The following is a 19,637-nucleotide window of genomic DNA, read 5'->3' as shown; positions in this document are numbered from 1 at the left end:
CACAAAAGGAAACAGCTTACAAAATTGAAAATGCCATTGAAAAAATTGAAAATTATGGCCCTGATGTGAAGCCGGCTGTGATAGTTTTCCATTCGTTAACAAATGATATCAAATCCCAGCTTGATGAAGAAGGATGTGTCAAAAAGATGAAATCGCTAATTGAAAAAACATCAGAGAAATTCCCAGAAACCAAAATTGTCCTCTCTTTAGCCACACCACGGATGGACAGAGATGATTGGAATGACAAAGGTGAATTGATAAATGCAATGCTTAAGCAGAAGTTCAGAAAATCACAAAACATATTTCTCTGTGATAACAGCAACCTAGCCGAGCAAGGTAAACCTATAGAAAGACTTATCGAAAGAGACGGAGTCCATCTCACTACAGAGGGAACAGCTGTTTTAGCTTCAAATATGAAGAAAATGATTGATAACATCTGTAGCATATCACGCAGGAGCCAGGAACAAGGTGCTAGATATAAGAACAAGAACTACCCCAAAAAAAGCTTTGGAGGAAGATCTAGTGGCCACTATCAAGACAACAGAGGTTATTTTGAATATGATCGACCACCCTACGACCAAAGGAGAGATGCATACCAAAAAAACAGACTGATGAGTGCGTATTGGCGTTAGTACAAAGTACATTGATTACGTTAATTAAACACACAAACATTAAAGTGGTAAAAGAATTATCTATAAATTGATTATTCTTGCTATTTTTTCTTTTTTTTAGATTTTTTAAATTGGTTCATTCCTATTTTTTATTCTTCTTTTATTTTGATAAATTGAAAACCACATGCACAAATGGTTATTAGTAAAATTGATACATGCTTGAATATTTGCACTTGGAATGTGGGAGGTATGATATCAGACAATATTAACAAATCAACAGATAAGCTGTTTGTCGATCAAGTAAAAAATCATGACCTGGTCTTACTCACGGAAACCCATATTGGTTATAATACTCATATTGAAATTAAAGACTTCCTATATTACCCTATATGTAGAGAAAAGTCATCAAATAATAGATATTTTGGTGGATTAGGAATTCTAGTAAAGAAAAATATTAGGAAAGGCATTTTGATTTTACCAAATACAAATACAGAATATCAATGGCTCACACTAAACAAGAGGCCCAGGGGCCAAAAATCACCTGAGCACATGCTTCTCATCCCCCCCCCCCCCCCAGGCGTTCATATTTGAACAAACTAGAATCTACACATTTTTCCAATAAATAACACTAATCATAGCTTTGAAGTGCCTGAAAAGTGATTTTAAAAGGTTTCCATTATATCCCTGATGTAAAACTTGGGTGGGCCATCTTGGCCCCACCCTAGCCCCAGGGGTCATGATTTGAAAAACTTTAATCTACACTACCTGAGGTTGATTTAACATGAATTTCATCTTTCCTGGCCCAGTGGTTCTGGAGAAGAAGATATTAAAAGATATTTTCCTATATATTCCTATGTAAAACTTGGTTTGTTACATAGCCCCGGGGGTCAAAACAAACATGAATCTACACTACCTGAGGATGATTCCACATGATTTTCGTCAAATATGGTTGAAAGAAAAAGATTTTTCCTATATATTCCTATGTAAAACTTGGTCTTATTTTGGCCCCAACATTTGAACAAACATCTACACTACCTGAGGATGATTCCACATGAATTTCATCTTTCCTGGCCCAGTGGTTCTTGAGAAGATTTTTAAAGATTTTTCCTATATTTTCCTATGTAAAATTATCCTAACCCCAGGGGTCATATTGATTTTCTACACTACCTGATACAAATTCCACATGAGTTTTCTTTCCTATAGTGGTTCTGGAGAAGAAGATTTTTAAAGATTTTTCCTATATATTCCTATGTAAAACTTGGGTCTAATTTTAGGCCCCACCCTAGGCCCGGGGGTCATCATTCCAAACTAAGTCCCATGTATTCTGGAGAAGAAGATTTTTAAAGATTTTTCTCATGTAAAATTTCATTTTAATTAATACAGAAATTTTATTTCATTTTCCTGGCCCAGTGGTTATTAGAAGAAGATAAAGATTTTTCCTATATATTCCTATGTAATTACTATTGAAAATTAGAAAATTACTTGAATTTACACTACCTGAAAAATTTTTCACCTTTCCTGGCCCAGTGGTTCTTGAAAGAAGATTTTTTAAAAATGCATAAATTTTTCACAAATTATAATTATCTCCCCTTGTTAAAATACAAGTTTGGTTAAAATACAAATAAAATGTGAAAAGTTTACGACAATGGACAACGACTCATCAATGAGCCTACAAAAAAGGATTTTTTTCACTTAAAAAAAGACATATACTTATGTCTAGCATACATATCCCCTAAAATGTCATGTTATAATAAAAATCATAATGATGAAATTCTAGAATGTATAGAACGAGATATTGTTAACAAATATGGAAATTATGGAGATATAATACTCACAGGTGATTTTAATGCAAGAACAGGTAGAGAATTAGACTATATAACAGGAGACTCAACCTCACACATTCCAGTGGAAAATGATACTTATACCATAGATACAGCGGTTGGGGAAAGATGTAGTAGAGATAATATCGTGGATAGTAGAGGTAAAGATTTATTAGAATTATGTATTGCAAATAAGCTAAGAATAACAAATGGTAGAACATTTGGTGATACACAGGGAAAATTTACTTGTCATAATTATGCTGGTTCGAGTGCAGTTGACTATTTTATTGTGTCTGATCAATTACTAGATGACATTTTGCATGTTCATGTTTCTGATTTTTCACCTTTATCTGACTGCCATTGTAAAATCTCACTAAAACTTTTATCATCTTTTGAAAGAGAATATACAACTCAAAACATGCAGGAGATGCCAAAACGATATAAATGGGACATCCTAGCTGTAAGCAACTTCCAAAATGCTTTCTTACTTCCAACAGTCCAAAATGATATTAAACTTTTTTTAGATAAAACCATTGAATATAATGAGCAGAGTATAAATGAAGCCACAAATGACATCCATAATATATTTAATAAAGCTGCAAAACTTTCTCTACAAAGAAAATCACAACGTAAAAATACAAACAATAAAAAATGGTTTGATTCTGACCTTACAAAAATGCGTAAACGCCTATTTGAAAAAGCGAAACTATTATCCATATTTCCTAATAACCCCCACATACGAGGTTCGTTCTTTAAACTAAATAAGGAATATGCTAAACAACGAAAACATAAAAAACGTGAATTTAGACAAAGTATTCTAGATAAATTAGATCAACTTAATGAAACCAATCCTAAAGAATATTGGAAACTGGTTAAATACCTGAGAGAAACTGAAAACACAAAAGAAAATTTAGAAAAGTCAGTTGATGAAAATACATGGTTTAACTACTTTACTACTTTATCCAAACTACCAGAAAAGTACAAAGGAAGAATCAACACAATTGAAACTAAAATTAATGAATTATTAAACAATAAGGCGGCTACCTCTTTTAATAAACTGGATTTCAGGATATCTGCACCTGAAATCCAAAAAGCCATCAACTCCTTAAAGTCTGGGAAAAGCCCTGGCCTAGACAACATCTCAAATGAAATGATAAAAGCATCCCAAATTTACATAAACTCCTGTATTCTGAAATTATTTAATCTTGTATTAACATCTGGAATATATCCAGAGAAATGGCTAGAGGGTTATACAACACCAATCTTTAAATCAGATAATCCTAAATTACCCCAAAACTATAGAGGAATAACAATAAACAATAGCATAGCAAAACTTTTTAATATCATTTTAAATAACAGGCTTAATACATATTTAATAGAACATAAAATAATACATGAAACTCAAATAGGTTTCTCAAAGGAATCCAGAACATCAGACCACTTATTCGTAGTAAAATGTCTAATTGACAAATATATCAACACTGGCAATAAAAGGCTATATGCTTGTTTTGTAGATTTTCGCAAAGCTTTCGACACAGTTATTCATGAAGGCATAAAATTAAAACTATTACAATTAAATATAAACGGGCTGTTTTTTAACATTTTGTGCAACATGTACAGACATAGCCATAATCATATAAAAATAGGTAACAAATTAACTCCCCCATATAGACCAGAAATAGGAGTTCGACAGGGAGACGTATTAAGCCCAAATATTTTTAAAATATTTCTCAATGATTTTTCCAAATTACTTGATGAAGAAAATACTGGACATGTTTCTCTTTCTGGAAAGAAAATTTCCTCACTCTTATATGCTGATGATCTTGTTTTATTATCGGATAGCCAAAAAGGACTGCAAAACAAATTAGACCTACTTTACAAATACTGTACAGACTGGTGCTTAGAAATTAATACAAGTAAAACCAAAGTAGTGATCTTTAATAAAAGTGGTCATTTTATTAATGAAAAGTTCACACTTGAAAATTCCCTTATTGAATGTGTAAACAAATATAAATACTTAGGTATTATTTTAACCTCATGTGGATCCTTCAAAGAAGCAAGATCTCATCTATATTATAAAGCGCTTAAAGCTTCTTTCAAATTATACAAAGACCTAAAAGCTGTTCATCCTCCCATCAAAACACTCCTACATCTTTTTGATCACATGATAAAGCCTGTTGCATTATATGGCTGTGAAATTTGGGGAACCCTTACAGCACGCATACAAGATAAAAACAAACATTTATACGATATTTTTAAAGAGTGGGAGGCAGAAAGCTTAAATATCAAATTTTGTAAATATCTATTGGAAGCTGGGAAGAAAAGTACTAATATTGCAATAATTTCTGAACTGGGAAGATACCCTATGTATTTTTCAATTATTCAAAACATCTTATTATACTGGCATAGGTTGCAATCAAGTCCAGAATCTTCCCTGTTACATAAAGCATATACAGAAAATATTAACCTTAGTCAAGGCAATATTAACTGCTGGTACAAAAATGTAATTTATTATAGTAAGAAAATTAATCTCTCATTACCAGAATGTAAAACATACAAAAACACATTTTTAAAAAAACAAGTTAAGAAACATTTGAAAAAACACTTCCTACAATATTGGAAAATGAAACGTGAAGAGGGACTGGAATCTGGAAAACTTACTACTTATTTTATGTTTAAAGAAAATTTTATAATGGAAAAATATATGTACATTAAATCTCATGAAATAAGAAAATCCATTTGCAGATTTAGAATAAGTGCTCATGACCTAAGAATTGAAAAAGGCAGATATGAATCTGTAAAAAATAATGCTGGTCAAAGAATCCCCTTAGATAGAAACAAAAGAATATGTTTAATGTGTAACCAAAACAATATAGAAGATGAATATCATTTTCTTACTGAATGCCCATTATATACTGAGGAGAGAGATAAATTTTTTCGTGATATCTCATTACTAAACAAAAATTTCATATTATTATCAAAAGGAGACAAATTTCTCTGGTTAATGTCTAATGAAGATAATCTAATTATTACAAAGCTAAGTGAATATCTTGTCAAAGCCTTCAAAATAAGGCATAATGCCATGAGTTTTCATAAATAATGTTATAGACACATATTTATTTGTAAACTGGTATATATGTATATTGATAATATTGATTTTGATTGCATGTTAATTAACAATTTGATAACCCCAACTGCTGCATCTACATGTCCAGTTACTTGTAATATTATATCAGATATATACATGTGTGTGTATGTGTGTTTATGTTTGTATATGTTTACTATAACCTTTCTTTTAGAACTTTCTATCTTGTCATTGTAAGAAACCTTTATGCCTTCTGGGCCCAAAATTGGAAATAAAATTATCTTATCTTATCTTATCTTTACGTCACTAAGTTATCGTGTCTAGAAAATATTCTCAGAAGGAGAGGGGGGGGGGGGGGGGCAAATGCCACTCGACAAATGCCTGTGATTTTAAACACTACAGATTTTCATACACAAGTTAAACACTAATTACACAAGTTCATGAAATATTAAGAATAGATTTGGTAGATGGGCTATCTTATGCTCAAAAATTTTTCTGAAATTCATTTTAAAACAGAGATAAAATTATTTTTGAAATATTTATTCTTATTTTTAAACACAGTGCCTAACATCTTTTCTCCTAAATTATGAGTTGGTGGCTAGATATAGTAAATCCGATCTATATTTTTCTGGTAACTAGCCATATCAGTATTTTCTATTTTGAAAAATACAGAACAACAAATGAATAAATTATTTGTCAAAATTTGAACTAATTCTTTACCCAAATAATATAATCTCTTAAATATTCCACAACTTCATCTGTCTATCATATTTTTCCGTGTGTCCGTGTCGTTACCGCTATTTAGTGCGACCCTTTCTGTTATGGGTTGCCATGTGACGTTTTCCCGCTGAAGTACAGAGCTGAGGATGTAGAAGTGAAAATTTCGGGATTTTTCCAACTGTTTAGGATAGAAAACTAATCATGGCCGAGAAAAAATTCAACGGGGCTCCATTTGGAACGCAGACGGCAAGGTGATATGTTTTATCAATAGTTCAAATTGTTAAACCAACATAAACAACATTATGACGGTGTACATGCACTTTTGACCTAGATCAGGCCCTAACGGCTTAAGTTTTTAATTAATTCAACGTCATATCTTCATAATTCTGCATGATTGCATATTGATAAAGTCTGATAGAAGCATTATTATTATTACAGGGTATATTCATTTGGCCCTTAACAGCTTAATGTGAAAGAATTTCTCTTGATTTATTAATTTGATATGGATACTAATTAAGCTATATGCATACCAACATATTAATTAGGGAATAACTATCGTCTAATTCGGTATTTCCGTTAATGCTGATTTAATGGTCGCAAACTGAGTTTTACCGGCGACACGTAAGTGGAGCCGGTAAAACAGATGTTTGCGACCATTAAATCAGCATTAACGGTTGCAAATACCAATTTAGAAGATTAGTTATTCCCATTCTAATGCAATCCATGCATTTTGTTTGTTCTTTACGTCTTAGTTTGATGAATTTTTTTACTTGAAATACGTCACAGAGCATTGTGTTTTTGCGTCGCTCTATTATGACGTCACAATGAACAAGCTTTCACGCTCATTCATGCTCGTTTTACTGCTTCAAACATCAGTGCATTAGCCAATCAAAATGTGTTTTACAAAATAATTGCATTAGAATGAATAATTTACCATACATTGTATATTCAACATTGAATATATTTTGAACTGTATCCTTGTAACAGGTTTGACGTGTCAGGTGTTCATCCAAAAAGTAAATATCCTGGAACCTTTACAGAGATTCCATACGATAAAAAATCCATAGATGAATTGGTGAGTATTTTAGATATGATTATCCACCTTATAATGCAGCAAAAGAAATTAATCATGAACAGTAAAGAAAATAACAACATCAGATTCTTTTTTATCAGTGCACTTTATGTCAGGATTAATCTATAATGTTCTTTATACAGTTTTTATGCAATCATCTCATACTTTTCGGAAATAGTCCAGTGCAGCTTGTAGGATATTATACATTTATTGCATGATAGTGAGGGAAATATGAAGACTAATATTCAGTCAAGAAAATCATATTCCCCGAGGGCTTTGCCCGAGGGGAATATGATATTTCTTGGCTGAATAAGTCTTCCTGTTTCCCGAACATTCATGCAATGAATTGTTTATTACACCGAAACAAACAAAAATGTTGAAATAAAAATAAACTTTCATATTCGGCACCGCTCTCAAATTCACTTTCATTTTTAACATCAAAGTTCCTGAAACCTTTTGACACATTCTAATCAGCATTTTTGTGAGGTAAACCAGTCTATTGTGACGTTGACTATTCTCGGGAGTTTTCTTTGAACGAACGATAATCATATTGCGGGAAAATACACTAGGTATCCGAAGAGGTGGAATATGATGAAAAGCATGCCGACGACGGGAAATATGAAGTTTTATGGCCCGATCACGTGATAATCTAGAACCAATCAGATAACGCGTTGTGTAGAATAATTATAATGAGGTATAATAATAAGCCTTCATTACTTTCAACAACTTAATGTGTGTTTTGATAACTGACATATTAAACACAATGTCAGAACAATAATCTTTGTATTGAATGTATTCATATATAAACTTAAACTTTGATTAAGTTTTCAAAGAACAAAGATATTATTTTGTTCTTCATGAAATGTGGTTGGAGGCTTGTGAAAGAATAGAATTGTTTTATGTAGATTTATTCAGCTTGCCTATGACTTTTTTAACAGAATCGTCGACTAGCCCCGGGCACATATAAAGTAGATGTAGGAGGGTTTAACAAGAAGTCGGTGGACGAGCGGGCCGCTGGGCCAGGCTGGGCGCGGGCGTATGAAGTGGAGAGAATGGCGGCCCTCCCCCATCTCCTGCACAAAGACCAGTGGGAGCTAAAGAAACTACTGGTATAGGGTTTATATCTGACCTGTGTTCAATAAGAATGTTTATCATAGCCAGCTCTACAGATAATAGAGAAATAATAGATACCCTGGTATAGAGTAATGGAAAACAGACAGATCATAATTGATGAGAAAGTCTTAATTGAATTAATTCAAGAATCATGCACCAGTAATTTAAAAATAATAAGTGAAGTAATATTGTGGTGAATGTATATTGAAAACAATTGTTTTATTTAAATTTCATGTAAACAGCAAAGGAAATTAGCTCCTGGTTCATATGACATCAAAGATTTTCTCCAAGTGTCAGATGAAAAACCAAGAAGTATTCGTGGAATTTGTCAAACCAGAGATCAGCGCTTCAAGGAAAATGTAGCTGCAGTAAGTCCAAGATATATTAGGAAAGCCTAACTGAGAATTTTAGTCAAATAAGGGTAACATGATATATGACTACCCATTATCTAAATTGCTTCTAGAAGAAAATTGAAGCACCATTTTTTTATGTCAAATTTGATATACATTTTTGTTTTTAACTCAGACATACTGTAAATGTATTATATTTAGCATGTACGATATTTAGTGGAAAATTATTTTAAAACAAGTTGGCGTAGATTTGATTTTGCGTATTTCTTGATGTTCTTATTCATGTATCAATGTTCAAAACATTTAGCGGAAGTATCTTTCCGCCGCCAAAAGCGCTAAAAAGAATACACTGCCAAATGTAATACATTTACAATATACACCCGAGGCCCTGGGTTTAGGTCTCCATTAAAAGCTGTTTACTTGTAATGTAAAAAATGCAACAATCTGTCTTACTACATAGTATTCCATGAGGATATGCTTTAGATTAGTTAAGGCTTTCATTATCTCAGTTTGCTAAAAACACTGAAAAACATGCCAGCTGGCCTTTATACAAATCCAAGTGTAGACTTGTTTAAGACCATCTTTAACTACAGTTTTATCATGATATCATAAGTTTGGTAGGTTTATAAGCAACTTTTGTTTGGTTGGATCATTGAAAACAATAAGAATCATATCAGTACTAATCGAGTAGCGGCTGATGCTCACTTTAGATATATTAATCCTTTCCTGTAGAATGAGACCCCTGGCCCTGGGACGTATGGAAAAGGAGGCGTCCCTCAGGCAGCAGTGGAGGAGAAAGCCAAGAAATCCACCAGCACTGTCGGGATGTTAGACGCGGGGTCCTCCACACCCAGGAACCTACCTACAGTGGTCAGTATACACAATGATTATCTCAGGGAAATATAATTAAAACAGACCTTAATGTTTCTGAAACCTGGAGTTTTTAGCTTCAGTCTTAGGTTCATTAAAAGACCATAAAAGTAGATACACTTCAACTTCTAAAGAAAAACTGCATATTTTTCCTAATAAAAAATAAATGGTTGGAATAAACCAATCTCTGACGGCTACCTGGCCGCTCCAGAAAACATTTTACAGTGTGAAGATATACTTGTTATTGTGTAGAGAGATTAATGTGGATTACACTTGTGTGAAAATAAGGGTATCCGAATTTTGAAATCATGAAAGTTTGAACATCATGTCAATTTTTTCCTAACATATTCTGATTTATAATTGTTTACCAGCATTTTTTAAATTTCAGGGCTCTGAGCTATTTTTGGAAATGACAAAGAAATTCCAGCCAGATTCATTCCTTTAACAAAATGTTAATTTCAGAAATTAGCTGATCTTGGTCCGGGCCAGTATGAGCTGAAGTCTTTTGTGGACGACTGGGGACCGAAATAAACCAATCTCTGATGGCTACCTGGCCGCTCCAGTAAGTCTACTTTTGTCAGCAGTGTCCTAAAGAAGAGGTTAGTGGTGTACTTCTGTTAGCAAATATAGTACAAAGAAATTCTGTAAATGGCTGGTTCTGCAGTGTGAACAGTCATATTGGTCTACACCACACTGTATTCTGGATGCCATTTTGTGATAATTTCAATTTTTGAACAATTTAAGTCAAAGCTCTTTTCTTTTGTTTGACCATATTCTGAGTCGTAAATGTTTATCAAATGTAGATGACATTTATTTGTTCAATCAGTAATATGTATGGGAAATGACAAAGAAATTCAATCCATTCATTCCTCTAACAAAATGTTAATTTCACAGAGGTTCTTCACAAGGAACTTTGTAGGTTGTTTTATAAATCCCTGTGTATTGCTGTATAGGTATTTATAATACATACAGAATTAAATGTGAGTAAACTTGCATGTGATAAGCATCAAAATCTCTCGGAAGTCCTGTTATTTGCTTTTTTTTATGTAATGTTAATGAAAGTTTGCTGGTCGCTATGATGTTCAGTGGAACAGTACCCCAGGATAAGGAACGGATGGCAGTGTGTTCCAATGCTCCTTAATGCTACAGCAGTGTCCTAAAGAAGAGGTTAGTGTGTACTTTTGTTAGCAAATATTGTTACAAAGAAAAATTTTTGAACAAATTGAACAAGTCATAAAATGGCACACTTTAAACAACCATATATGTTCACAGTCCTTGTCATAACCACACTGTAATACCAGAGATATACTTCATTGCAATTTTTTATTTAAGCTCCATCTGTCTAATACTACAAACTCTTGGTACCAGTTTCAATGAATTATAATACCTTTTTCACTTAGATTTCATCTCTTTGGTTAAACTTATGAACCCAATTTGACAGCTGTCCAAACATGGCAATAAATATAATCTCATTTTACCTGAAATAGTGTGAATAATATTTATCATTAAACAAATCTTCACATTAATGGAACTTTGTAGGTCACTTTTTAAATAAATCTGTGTATTGCTGTATAGGTATTTATATCACATGTAGGTTGCTTTATAAATCTGTATGTACTGCTGTATAACAGTTTATAAAATATACGGAATCAAATGTGAGTAAACTTGCATGTGATAAGCATCAAAATCTCTTGGCAAGCTCCCGTTATTTGCTTTTTTTATGTAATGTTAATGATGGATGCTTACAGAACCCCGTTGGTGCTGGTCGCTATGATGTTCAGAAGTGGGAGGAGTCTCAGCATAAGAACGGGCACGGCAGTGTGTTTCAGTCTAAGACTGGCAAACTTAACGCCGTCATGGAGAAATTCCTCAAGTAAGCCACCTTTTTTTTTATTTTTGCAGTCACAGAAAATGTTACCCAAGCTTCAAAAATGAATTTTAACAAATTGAACAAGCATAAAATGGCACACTTTAAACAAGCCAATAGAATATATTCACAGAACCTTGTCATAAGGCACATAATTTATTTAAGCTTATCTGCTTTCATGTTGTGTATAATTATTGTCGTGTTTAACCAAGTTCAATTTTACCATTAATTTAGTTCTTCATTTTACTTTGAAGAAAATCTAAATGTTTCATTTTTTACCTAAAAATACTGGACTGTTTTACAGGGAGAGAGTTCGTGCTAAGGATGTGAAGTTAGAGGATCGTGTCTTCTTAGTGACACCTGAGCCCCCAGAAGTCTACGTCGGTCGCAGTAAGGCTCAGATGGAGTTTGCCGCCAGACGGGCCTTTACTGTGGTATAATACCTCTCCTCTTTCCCAGTGTTGCACGGGTGTGGTTGCACTGGATTGTCACCCTTGATCTATGATTTACCTCCCTTTGTTATTATTTCTCCTCACTGTTTTTATGCTGTGGTTTTATCGTGTGCTCTCTCCGCTATGGTTGTACAGTATTTATGTTTGTTCACGCTTTTTCCCCAGAGTTTTTTTTAACGTATATTTTTTATGTTTGTCTGTTAGGTCCTGAGTATTTGTTGAATTGTCATGGCTTTTTCTTAGTTTTTCACTGTGAATTTTAGCCAGTATTATTTAAGTGCATTACCGATATTTTGCGGTATTGCTGCATTTACCACCAAGTTGAAGGACATCTTGAGTGTTTACTGAATAATTCGTATTTAGGATTAGCAGATTTTTTTTTCAAGAATATTACCATTTGTGTGATTATAGATGTAGAATTTCATTGTAGAAAAGTTGCAGCAACTACAAAAATATAATTTGCTATAGTAAAATTTAGGGTTTTTGTTTGTTATTTTGTTTTTATCATCAAGTAATTTTAAATACTTTTTATTATGAATTAGACCTATACTGGTTTTTGGAAGATTGTTATTAATTATATGAGAGTTTTCTGTGATATATGTTTAAGAAATATTGGGATTTGTCCAGTATTTAGTCTACAAACTGAGCTTTAATTGTTTGTGGGATATACATTTTTCTTTAATGTTTACATCATTCCCTTTAATAAACAACACTTAATATTTCATATAAAAGCTGAAAATATTCCATTTGAGAGTTGTAGTAGAAAAAATCTTATTATTTTCCCTACTTCTTAGATAGGATTCATTAATTTCATTCACACTAAGAATTATGTGAGCTTTACATGTGTTTCATGTACACTAGGTTATGAAGCATCTTCCATATAGAAACACAGCCCCCACTTCATTTTCTCATCCTAGTCTCAAACAAATGCTGCCAAATTATATTTTGCTTATCTTTATTGATTGTATGCATCTCTACTTGCATAAAATGCAATATGTTTAATAAATGCTTAGTAAATTTTGGCAGGATAATTAAAAGTATTACACATAGTAAAAATGGTTTGAACCTTTGAAATCAGTATTATAGTTTGATAATTAAGTATTATTCACATACTTTGTATAAAGATTTTAAGTATTTTCAATAATATTTATTAAAGATGTTTATCTCACCAGATTTATATTTTATGCTTTTTGAGAAATATTTATTTTTTGCCAGTTTATATATACTTTTGTTCATTTTCATTGACAAATAAATTAATTTTAAACCTTTAATTTAACCAAGTCTGTTTTGCACAGAATGTTTACTTTGTTGCTCTTTCAGTGCTATGATTTTGTTGTACTATACAAAATACTGCACGGTACTTCAGATTAACAATGCTACACAATTACAATCAACTCTCACTTTCCACATTAAAAATTACACATATCCTGGGCTTCACAGGGAGTGTGTGTGTGTGTGTGTGTGCACATATGTAAAAATCTCATATTACCTTTCTTATGTGTATAAGCATCATCTGCCTTTGTATATCAACCTGGCACAAGTCTATTATAATACCATAAAGTGAAGATAATACAAGAGACCCAAGGGCCTTGAATCGCTCTTCAGATAAACTGTACAATCTATTACTTCTATTTGAAGCCTCCAATTATCCCTGTACTAGTAATGTATTGATACAGCCTTGAAATTCCAAAGGTAGATCATCATGACCTACAGTTTAGATGAAACACTTTGAAAATCCAAGATGATTCTAAGCCAATTAGTGCCTAAGAGTAGGCCATGGTAACCTATTTATCACTTGCCTTTCTCTGAGGACTCAAGATGCATCAACTAAGCCAATAAATACCTAAAATCTTTTTAAAATCATAATCATAAAATTTGAAAAGTAGGTCACAGTGACCTACTTTGCATATGACATACTCTGCTGACCAAAAATGCATCAAATGACAAAGTTTGATGATTCTAAGCCAATTAAGTACCTGGTATATTAAAGCTATAAAATTTCAAAAATAGGTCACAGTGACCTACTTTTCAGTAGAGATACTTGGAGGACTTAAGATGCATCAACTGACAAAGTTTGATGATTCTTAGCTAATTAGTCCCCAAAATTACCTGATAAATATCTAATCGAAGACAACAAAATTTCAAAAGTAGGTCACAGTAACCTACATTTCAGTCATCTTACTCCAAAGACCCAATATGCATCAACTGACAAAGTTTGAGGATTTTAAGCAAATCAGTATATGAAAAAATTAATTATAGTCAATAAATTGAAAAGGTCTCAGTGACATACCTTTTAATAAACCTACTCCAAAGACCCAATATGCATCAACTGACAAAGTTTGAGGATTTTAAGCAAATTAGTATATGAAAAAATTAATTATAGTCAATAAATTGAAAAGGTCTCAGTGACATACCTTTTAATAAACCTACTCCAAAGACCAAAAATACGTCAACTGACAAATTTTGATAATTCTAACCCAAATAGTACCCTTAATATTTAAATATAGACATATAATTTCAAAAATAGGTCACAATGACCCAAGTTTTAAGTTGATGTTGGAGGCCCAAGATGAATCAACTTAACAGTTTTATTATAATAGGCCTTAAAATGTCCAAATTATGTGTCTAAAACGCTTTGATGTTCAATGCTTGCAAAGTTCAAAAAGTATGACGCTATGACCTACTTTTTAAAAAATATGTTTTATGGCTCCAAGATGCATCATCTTACTAGATTAAATGATTCTAAATCTCTCAGTATTCGAATTAAAGACCTAATTGTTTTGAAAAAGATAAGCCATAAAATTCAAAAAGTAGGTCAAGATGACCTTCTTTCTAGTTGTTGTACTCCGAGAACCCAAAATACATCAACTGACAAAGTTTGATGATGATAGGCCTTAAATTTTCAAAATATGCCTTTATATCATGTTGAAAAAGAATGGCTGCAAAATTTAATTAGTGGGTCACCATGACCTACTTTTGAGTCAACACTGATACGTGGTCTTTAGATGCATCAACTGACAAGATTTGATGACCATAGTCTTTATAGTGTGCAAAATGCTACGCCCTTTGCCCCAGGATGATTCCCTTTAATCTACAACATATCCTTATTGATAACTGGCGTCTTAATGTGCAATGGTAAAGTGATGATACAGAATCTTATTTTTTGATACTCTTGCCAAAAGAATCCATGTTTTTCTCTCTTTGGAGTAGACTGAGATTTTCAACAATTTATTACACTATGTTGGTAATCAACTTTTGTCATTTTTCAGACTGGAAAATAATTCACAATTCAGTATTGGACTGGGACAGTATTAAACCAAAAGAAAGTCTGTAATTATGTTCTTCAACACTGCTTGTTCAGTATTATTAAAATTATTCGAATAAATGAATATAAGTTGCATTTTCGTATATTTTTTCTGTGTACTTATATTATAAAGCCTATGTCAAAATACCCCTGCCATTCATCATCAGTTTTCTCCTAGTACATAATTACAAATATTTACATTTCCAATGTCTTGTCCGAGATAAAATTTCAAAGTGTAACTTATTTCCCCATTAATGTATTGGCGCGGTTCCAAAAAAAAAAAACACGTGCAGGGCGGAACAAACAGCTAGACAGAAGCAGGGCTTGAAGCACGTGGATTGGCGGAATCAAAGCATGTAAATATAAGGAATAACTGTCAGATTTTTCAATTTCATGACGATGATTAATCGATTGGCTTGCGTGATAATTTTATGCATAAGTGCCTTCGGCGTTTCTGCAAATTAACATGAAACCCAATAGATTAATCACATCATGAAATCGAAAAACAAGAGGCCCAGGGGCCACAGCGCTCACCTGAGCACATCAGCTAGAAATATCGCCGTAAAATATGCTAATTTGTTGTTTTTAGTCAACCAATCAGAAAGTTGGAACTCTTCAATTTTGAAAAATATACTTATTACTTTGCCACTTCTGGAAAATATTTTGACACTCGTTAAAACGTGCGAAGTTTGATTTAAAACAATGAAAGTCAATTCATACAGGTCACTGACATTAATATCCATCAGATATTATAAAGGATTACCTCTTTCTATGCACCAGTGAATGGATTTATTAGCTGTGTTAACTACAGAATGAGTTTTTTATGTTTTTGGCAAAGCCAAACATGCATACGTAACGTGAAGTGTTATTCGTTGTTTCGCATCGCGACTCTGTGAAGAGGCCAATCAAATGACCCATGCATATTTAATTACATACGACGATTTTTCGGCGAGTTTGCCCACAGGGTGATAAGTAAAGACGAGATCTCCCGTGGGATTCTTACGATGCACTAATCATGGCTTTGAAGTACTTGAAAAGAAGATTTTAAAAGGTATCCCTATACATGTATATCCCTAAGAAAAAACTTGGGTTGGTCATTTTGGCCCCACCCTAGCCCCAGGGTCATGATTTGAACAAACTTGAATCTACACTACCTGAGGATAATTCCACATGAGTGTCATCTTTCCTGGTCCAGTGGTTCTTGAGAAGAAGATTTTTAAAGATTTTTCCTTTATATATTCCTATGTAAACTTGGGTTGGCCATTTTGGCACTACCTGAGGATGATTCCACATGAGTTTCATCTTTCCTGGTCCAGTGGTTCTTGAGAAGAAGATTTTTTAAGATTTTTCCTATATATTCCTATGTAAAACTTGGGTTGGCCATTTTGGCCCCACCCTAGCCCCGGGGATCATGATTTGAACAAACTAGAATCTACACTATCTGAGGATGATTTCACATGAGTTTCATCTTTCCTGGTTCAGTGGTTCTTGAGAAGAAGATTTTTAAAGATTTTTCCTATATATTCCTATGTAAAACTTGGGTCGGTCATTTTGGCCCCACCCTAGCCCGGGGGTCATGATTTGAACAAACTTGAATCTACACTACCTGAGGATGATTCCACATGAGTTTCATCTTTCCTGGTCCAGTGGTTCTTGAGAAGAAGATTTTTGAAAAATGCCATTACTCACTCACTCACTCAGTCGTCCTTAGACGACCAACGACTTGACCACTCCAGTTCTTCCTATCAGCCATTAGGGAAGCTAGCTCTTTTGTATCCCTTGTCTTTGTGTCACGCTTTAGTGTGTCTAAAAACGTGGCCTTGGGTCTACCTCTCCTACGGCGTCCGTGATTTGGCTCCCACAGTACCAAAGATTGAGCGCTGAGCTCTGGATGTCGGAAGCAATGCCCAGCTAGCTGCAATCTCCTGGAGGCTATCTTATCACTGACCTTTGGGAGGTTACCATATAGGAACTCGTTGGGAATCTGGCTTGACCAGTGAATGTCTAGAACCTTACGGAGCATGCGTGTGTAGGTTCTGTCTAGCGACTTCTCCTGGGCTACTGTCAGGGTCCAGCTCTCACAGCCATACAGTAGAATTGACTCGATTGTGGCTATGAAGAAACGCATCTTGAGATCACTTCGCATTGTTGAGCGCCATATTCTGGACATCTTGTTCAGAGCCTGCCAGGCTAGTGCTTTCCGGACAGCTATGTCCTTTTCTGAACTTTCGACCCAGGAACCAAGATATTTAAAATCTTCTACCCAATCGATTTCAGTGCCATCTAAGGTTTTGAGTGGAGTAGGGTTGTCAGTATTGAAGGGGAGGACTTTAATTGATACATAGCCCAACTTTCTTACACTCCCTCTCTACTCTAGATAACAGTTCCTGTGCTTGGACAATTTCATCTGATAGTAAGGAAATGTCGTCAGCAAAATCAAGATCAGTAAGAACTTGTTTTGGGTGTCTTCTGGATTTTCTAGGCAGTATGGTGAAACACAATTCCTCTTCATTTCCAGAGATGGCTTTTCTCAGGGCATAGTCCAGTACTATAATAAAAAAGAATGGTGCTAAGGTATCTCCCTGCAAAACTCCAGCAGTTATTTCAAACATACCAGTTTCTCCATCAGGTGTTACGATCTTGGCCATGGTATTAGTGTACATCTTTTCGATTGCTCGAAGAAGATTAGGTGGAATTCCATAGGCCTTAAGTATGCGAATCATCTTACCTCTGTGTATGGAGTCAAATGCTTTCCTAAAGTCTATAAAAGTAAAGATTGCTTTCAAGTTGTTGGCTTTGACACCTTCGATTATTCGACGGAGGGCAAGAATCTGTGCAACTGTTGTTCTTCCAGGGCGAAAACCATTCTGATTTATTCTGAGACGTAGATCGATGACACTCCTGATACGATTTAGTATGAGCCGATTGTAAATCTTGGCTATGATGCATATCAAGCTGATGCCTCTGTAGTTATCAGTCTTCGATAGGTCGCCAGACTTGGGCACAGTTACAATGCTCATGAATGACCATGTATCTGGTTTGTTATTGTTGGCGAGTGCATCATTACAGAAACCTAAACAAACACTATCATTAGTGCCATTAATTTTTCTCTAATTCTCTAATTCATAATTATCTCCCCTTGGAAAAGGGCGTGGCCCTTCATTTGAACAAACTTGAATCCCCTTTACCCAAGGATACTTTGTAGCAAGTTTGGTTGAAATTGGCCCAGTGGTTCTTGAGAAGAAGATGAAAATGTGAAAAGTTTACGACAACGACGACAACGACTACGACAACGACAGACAACGGACAAATTTTGATCAGAAAAGCTCACTTGAGCCTTCGGCTCAGGTGAGCTAATAAGGCAGTTATTCCTTAAATACATGTTTTTCCATTTCCATTTTATTTCTATGTGATAACTCTTTTGAAGTTAGTCGACTTGACTTATCATTCTACCTGAATGTAAATTTCACCAAGCAATAGGTTAGGAACTAAAGAGGCCTAATATGCATGTAATTCTCGTGCATCTGACTACCGATATTGAAATGGGAGGCCATTAAACCTATTCGTCTTTTTTTCCAAAATCTTTACAATTTATTTCGCAATGAAATGGAAATTAACAAGGAATCACTGCCTAGTTAGTCGAGCGTACCAGGGGCATCAAGGATACTGTATATTCCTAATTATATGTGAGGAATTAATTATCACATATTTCAGCGAGAAGCGCCACTCGTGAAATAAAGTTACTTGCTTTTAATGTTATGGTGCTAAAATACATGTAAAATTTCCTGTAAAACCTCCCACTCGCGAATAATTTTTCACACAGCCACTTTGTTTTCACGTAAAGTAAGGAATTTACAGTAATTGGAAACGTATGATGTTATGCATAAAGGGATTTGCCGGTTATGTAAATTATCTCACAATTCAAACTATTGATGATGCCCTGGCATACTCTACTTAGGATTCCTTATACAAGTACTAGTAAATCTTTATGCCCTGTTGTGGCCATTAAACTTGAATTTAACATATCTGAGGATGCTTCCATACGCATCTATGGCTTTGCCATTCTTTCGATTTTTTCCCATAAGGATACATTCCCATGTTCAACTTTTATCCCAATTGTGGCCTCATCTACGCTACCTGTACATGTAGATGCTTTCACTTCAATTTGACTAATCATGCCAATGGTTTTGTTCTCAAGATTTTTTATCAATCTTTGCATGTAGGAAAACCTTCGTTTCCGCAATGAGGCCCCAACCTCCCCTTGGGGTCATGAAATAAAAGCTTTTTATTACATTTTTGCCCATGAAATAGTTATTTATTCATTGAATAAAAATGATATTCTGTCAGTGTGAAAGGATATCAAAATGATATCC

The 19,637-nt window shown here is 34.0% G+C and overlaps 1 protein-coding gene across 1 annotated transcript; it reads left to right on the top strand.

Annotated features, from left to right (window-relative positions):
• Positions 1 to 6,326: 6,326 nt before the first annotated feature.
• On the top strand, positions 6,327 to 15,360 carry LOC134240520 (ciliary microtubule-associated protein 2-like). Its single transcript, XM_062722619.1, has 11 exons — positions 6,327 to 6,487; positions 7,224 to 7,311; positions 8,247 to 8,417; positions 8,664 to 8,789; positions 9,504 to 9,641; positions 10,030 to 10,067; positions 10,306 to 10,336; positions 10,536 to 10,556; positions 11,390 to 11,514; positions 11,813 to 11,942; positions 15,230 to 15,360. The coding sequence occupies exons 1-11, from the start codon at positions 6,438 to 6,440 to the stop codon at positions 15,239 to 15,241; spliced, it is 930 nt and encodes a 309-aa protein (XP_062578603.1). The 5' UTR covers positions 6,327 to 6,437; the 3' UTR covers positions 15,242 to 15,360.
• The last annotated feature ends 4,277 nt before the right edge of the window (positions 15,361 to 19,637 follow it).

Source organism: Saccostrea cucullata, unplaced genomic scaffold (genome assembly GCF_032062105.1).
Source record: "Saccostrea cucullata isolate Sc308-1 unplaced genomic scaffold, CSIRO_AGI_Scuc_v1 ctg175, whole genome shotgun sequence".
Taxonomy (NCBI): domain Eukaryota; kingdom Metazoa; phylum Mollusca; class Bivalvia; order Ostreida; family Ostreidae; genus Saccostrea; species Saccostrea cuccullata.
The sequence above is the reverse complement of the archived record's forward strand: the minus strand, read 5'-3'. Positions and strand labels throughout refer to the sequence as shown.